The 5,655-nt window shown below is 41.9% G+C and overlaps 1 protein-coding gene across 1 annotated transcript; it reads right to left on the bottom strand.

Annotated features, from left to right (window-relative positions):
* Window positions 1-269: 269 nt before the first annotated feature.
* On the bottom strand, window positions 270-5,433 carry LOC110051985 (retinol dehydrogenase 7-like). Its single transcript, XM_020758103.2, has 4 exons — window positions 5,035-5,433; window positions 2,606-2,788; window positions 1,565-1,798; window positions 270-845 (listed from the first exon to the last, which is right to left on the bottom strand). The coding sequence occupies exons 1-4, from the start codon at window positions 5,360-5,362 to the stop codon at window positions 649-651; spliced, it is 942 nt and encodes a 313-aa protein (XP_020613762.2). The 5' UTR covers window positions 5,363-5,433; the 3' UTR covers window positions 270-648.
* Window positions 5,434-5,655: the final 222 nt, after the last annotated feature.

Raw genomic sequence — 5,655 nt, 5'->3', positions numbered from 1 at the left:
TGTTGTGAAATCTGTGACATGAACAGCGCGACCGCATTGGAGAGTTTCTAAATCAAGAATAGAAACAAACAAACAAACAAACAAACAAACAAACAAACAGAACGTCTGGTATTGGATTACGTCTAAATACTGAGCGGCAATTATTTCTGTGTCTCTAGACAGAAGATTTTCTCATATTTCTTTCTCAACCAGAAATCGGAGCTCACAGAGGTGCATAGAGACATAGATCATGGTCTCTTGATAGAGATTACGAAAATGGCAAGTAAAGATTTTTGTCATGAAAATCACGCTTTATTCAACATACAGTTGATCATGTGATCCTGTGGTCATGTGTAGTTAGCGTAAATCCCTTTATATTTTAATAATTTTAAAAAGAATTTCTTAGGACACGGTGATACTTCAAGGAGGTGTTTTAGGGTGGTTTTTACCTTTTCGTTAATTAATCTTGGCATGCATGTGCCCAAGGGTAGAGGAATTTAGTAATCGATAATTTGAAGGTGGGTTATCTAAACATTATTATTTATCGATACATGATTGGTTCGTGTTTTCCTGGTGTTGTCAGTTCAAATTTTAGCCGTGTGACATACAGCTCTTAAGAGGAAGCAACAAAGTACACCGATGTCTGCGGAGTTAAATCACTTGTGCCTATTACACTCGGAAAACGTAATCACCAATAAACGTTGGTAAATATGGTATGAACACCATTAGTTTTGCATCCAGGCCAACCACATAACGTGTCTGGGGTCCCTGTGATGTCAGACAATCCACGATCGCGTCCACAACTTTGTAAGTGTCCGGTGATGCAGCTTTCTCCATCTTGAGCTTCATTTCCTTGGCCATGGCAACTATTAAGTATAGAGAAATACAGAGGTTTTGTCATTAGTGTGTCAAAACTGATCGCAACAAACAGCTTCATTGAGAATAGGGTTGAGGATTTTTCTTCGTTGATAGGGTACCACCGTACCAAACCCTAGGCTTTTGCAACTTCACAAGCGGGTTTAGCTAGGCTTATAACTGTAGAGAGGGGGCTTATGTCCAGGGTAGCTTAAAAGCAGCATAAAAACTCTGCAAAACACACAAAAAAATTAAATAGTATATTGTTCAAGGTGTTTTCACTGTGATGATATGTACTTCTAATGCACTTCCGGTGATGTAAGCACCACGTGAACCATCGTGCCTTGCGATCTTTGTATGTAGTTTCCGCCATGTTGTTTAAGGTACTAAAGCAACTAAAGAAGCTACATTGCCTCCTGTGCTCGACATAGTAGCTCGCGGCTATTACATTCTCCTGCATTCTCCAGAAATTGAGGATAGAGTATCGATGCAGTCATTCACTTTCACTGTTGCATGTAATGTTTGCTTATAATAAAGATGTATCATTTCTTACATAGACTTGATGATAGCACCTTGAAACTTTCATAGGCGCTGCGAAGTACTCCTAGTTGCTTCCGTGCCAGTTTCTACGGAAGCAAACAGGATAATCTTCGGCAACGGGGGACACGCCTTGACCCAGCGCACATACCTTAAGGGAATACGTGACCTTGCAATAACATTTAAGACTTACTTCCGTCAAGACGTTTATCTTCATAATCTTCTTTCATCTCGGGGCTAAGATTATTCCAAAGCTGTTTCATTGAGTCAGCAATTTTGTGTATTCCAGCAGTCTGAAACGCCCCTGGTTCTATCACGCTGACCATCACTCCCCACGGGTTCATTTCACGTCTGAGCGCATCTGAAAAGGCTTCAACACCATATTTGGAGATACAATAAGCGGACGCAAAACAAGGCGACAAACGACCTGTATAAAAAATATACATTAGACAGTTAACTGATGCAAATGCTGCAAAATGATTGGCTGAGCTTCTCGCATACTATCAGCCTTTAGTAGCCGCTTAGCTGTGTTCTATTGTTAATCAGCTAATCTGATTGGCTATCTCATCATTGTCTATTCGCTGTTATATAATATAACTAGGTCAAACGGACCAAAACACATGGTTCATTTTACGTCTTGCCGACTCGATATGAAGGAACTTCAAACTTTAAACCTCAAAAGGTTGATAAACATTCCAGAAATTCGAATAAATTTAAGTTTTGTATGAAATCGTTGGCTTTTTTCGTGCTTGATATGTGTTCTAAACCCATATTGTGCTCAAAAGTTGCTCAGAAAGGCAAAACTTGCTCGAGGTTGCTAGAGCCGCAAAAAGTTGCTGCAACCACGAAAAGTTGCTGAAAAGTTGCCGAGCACAATCACAGTCCTGATGCAGCCTTGGTTTACAGCGTACGTCATCGATATTGGACATCCAAGGTCAATTGACACTTGTCAAAACAAGATATCTGCTGACCAGTATTTTAATTTAGCGCTCATCGAGGTCACGCGTTTTATTGAAGTTGACCGCTGCCCAGGTACTGATTTTCGATTTAATTGCAGGCTCAAGTCAGGTTACAGTTTATATTGCAATCAGGAGCTCCCCTTTTAGGCTTGGCTACATCCATTTATTAAGCGGACGAGAAATGTTCGGGAAACATCCCAACATTGACTGATATAATATTGCCGCCACAATTTTTCTTTTCTAATGTGCACATGACCCTGTGTGCTATACCTCACCTGCAAGACTCGACATATTAACCACTCTTCCCTGGGACTTTTTAATCAACGGCAGAAAGGTCTTAGTGACGTCAATCATTCCCCACAAATTGACGTCTGCGATGTGCTTCATATGTTCCAGCGTTGTCCATTCTATTGGTCCTGCGATGCCAATGCCAGCATTGTTCACCAGTCCCCATACGCCTGAAATTTAGTTAAGTGGAGAGTAGTCTCCTCCGCAGCCGTTTTTTGGGATGTCACGCAACGCTCCCCCCAAAGAAACGGCTGCTCACATCCGAACAACATTCCTTTCACGAAATTAGCCAATCACCGCTTCCGTTCCATTTTCAAGAACGTTTTCGCGCCAAATTCGCCCTTTGAAACTTGTCCAATCAGGGAATGTTTTTTATCTTTGTATTCCGTCGTGGGAGATGTCACAAATAAACATACAGATTTCCGGCTTTTGTTTAGGGACGCCGAAAAATACCGGCGACGCTTGCACGAGCTTTCTATGTAGCTGAAGACTCTTCAAAGTTCAAGTTAATTATTAGAAGCTTTCAACTTAAAAAATTACTGTCGAGAAGGAAGATATCTATTTTAACTTAATAAAGGAACCAGGAAATCAAGTAGCTTCGCTCGATTTGTTGACATCGAGTTCTGAATGCCGCTCTTTCCGGCCTGATTACAATCTGTAGGAAGCGTTTGGCCCTTGATTGACGCTTACAATTTGACATTTGGAGAAAATATATAGTCTCATTTATAGCTGGACATAGCGATGAGCACATGAAGCACTTGTACTTAGGACTTTCATTTACAATTTTTTTCGTCCGTCATGATCGTAACCTGCGAACACCGCCTATTTTTGGCGACGTGCGGCGTGAAACAAAAACCAGAAATCCCTCGCGTGTTCGCACCGCAGACCTTTTCGCGCGAAAGCTTACGTCATTCACACTTTGCTATTATGTGATTGGTCTGTTCAACAGAGCGCAAACAAACCACAAACACAAAAGGAAAAGAATGTGGTTCGGATGTGAGCAGCCGTTTCTTTGGGGGGAGCGTTGCGTGACATCCCAAAAAACGGCTGCGGAGGAGACTAAGTGGAGAGTTAATAGTTATTTCAACGGCGAAATTTTGTTGCATCACTGCAACATTCTCTTTTTCTTTCCGTAACGTCACTTCTTATCACATTTTGACGTCATCTGTGAACAGGCGCACGGTAACATGGAATCTATATGTGATGGAGCTGCAAGCGTCATGTTCACTCCCAGCTGGATTACCACCAATTCCCGTAATCCTCAAGATGATCCCCGTTATTTTTAAGCTAGCGCTCGGGATAAATTTTCCTTACCTTTTTCCGAGGGTAGCAAGAGTTTCATTTGCCACCGTCCTTTTTATAGGGGTCCCCGCCGGGCAGAGCGCTGTTAATCTGCCCGGCGGGGACACCCACAGAAAAAGGACGGTGGCGTCTGTCGGAAATTTCAGTTGAAAAGAGCCCCTAAGAGGTACCACGATTTTGTTTTGTGAGCGTGGCTTGAAATTTCTTTCACCCCTGAAAGGTACCAATTCTTAAACAATACATTATCTCCTGTCATATTTTCTTCGGCTCTCCTTCGGCTCAATACCCTAAAAGGAATTGGAAAAGCTCCCGTTGTAGACCTTTTGAGACTGAACACCCTAAGAGGTAATAAAAACGTTTTTTTATCCTCTGAAAGGTATGACGAGCACCCCCGTCCTATTTATAAAGGGGTCGTCTCCATGGGAATCTGTAACAGCCATTACGCTTGTCATAGATTGCGTGACGAGCTTAAAGAATGTCTGCGTAGCTTAAAAATTTTATTTGATGCGTTTGTTTTTATGTAGTTTTTTCCTGAACTGGTCAGGAAGGATGAAGGAAAGCATAACGGATTGAACTGCAAGCGTTATGCGTTCTCTTAAAGCTGATTTTCACCAGAGACGGAGTCGCAGTCGGTGTCTTAATTAGAAGCTCAGCGATACCCGTCTTGTGAAAATTTAAACCGATGGAATCGGAAGTAGAATACAGATTCCCTTTACGATTCAGTCGCTTATGATGTAGAGAAGACTAGTTCAGAAGTCTGCAAACTAAAATTGTGATGTGTTTGTTCTTCCGCTTCTGCTGCCCGCTCCGACAATCTAGCTTTCAATAAATCATTTAGTTATAGCGACGGAGTTGTAAGTGGAATGGCAAGAAAATGGAAACTTTCTCATTCTGCCGACTACAATTCCAGCAAGGTTTATATGACTCCGCTTAAGACTCAGATTTTCGATTTTCATAAGCGCTCTTACAACTCCGACCACTACTCCGATTCTGACTCCGTCGCTAGTGAAAACCGTCCTTTAGCTGGATTATTAAACGGATTAAACACCGGAATTATTCCCACAAATGATCCTTGTCATTTTCTGTGGACGCCCAGGTTAATAGTTTTCCTTACCTTGTCCTGAAGGTAGCAAGTTCTTCACTTGTCTAAACACATCCTTAATTTGCTGAGAATCTGTAACATCCATTTGAAATGTTTTCAGTTTGCCGCTCGTCATCGATTTCAAATCTTGTGCTGCTTGCTTCGTTAAACAGGCGGCCAATACATGAACTCCCATCTTGTCCAAACGAATGGCGGTTTCACGACCGAAGCCCGAGCCGCATCCAGTGATGAAGACATATTTAGTTTGCAAGTTTTGCACTTTTCGTTTTGCAAGAAACTTTGAACTTAACAACAAAACGATGAGTGTTATTGCCCCAGCAAGGAGTAAAGTTTGGTACATGATTGGAGATCGTGCTCTGGTTGTGTGATGTTCGGATGAATGGTTTCACGTGACATGATTTAGCTGACCGTATTTGGAGAACAAGAATGGACCTTTTTGAAGAAGCGGTCACGCTTTTCTGACAAACAACAAAGACTCACTGTTCGATTTACCACGCCGAATTTAGTAAAAAGGCGGCATTTCATAAGAATCCGTTGTAAACTCGTGGGACCCCAAACTTACAATTGTTGCAAAGAAATTTGCTGTGACTAAAAGTAAAACTAGGACGTGGGGACTGGGACGTATAATGTGGG

Source organism: Orbicella faveolata, unplaced genomic scaffold, assembly GCF_042242905.1.
Source record: "Orbicella faveolata isolate gen_17 unplaced genomic scaffold, um_ofav_v1 contig_47, whole genome shotgun sequence".
In the NCBI taxonomy this organism is placed as follows: Eukaryota; Metazoa; Cnidaria; class Anthozoa; order Scleractinia; family Merulinidae; genus Orbicella; species Orbicella faveolata.
This window is presented reverse-complemented; position numbering and strand designations above follow the sequence as displayed.

What these genes read in the sequence shown, in the direction of transcription:
- LOC110051985 (XM_020758103.2), bottom strand. Translation starts at nt 5,362, where the DNA reads ATGTACCAAACTTTACTCCTTGCTGGGGCAATAACACTCATCGTTTTG. An exon ending in CTTGCTACCTTCAGGACAAG is followed by an intron (nt 2,789 to 5,034) that starts GTAAGGAAAACT and finishes ACTAAATTTCAG; the next exon opens with GCGTATGGGGACTGGTGAAC. An exon ending in TAATATGTCGAGTCTTGCAG is followed by an intron (nt 1,799 to 2,605) that starts GTGAGGTATAGC and finishes TTTTTTATACAG; the next exon opens with GTCGTTTGTCGCCTTGTTTT.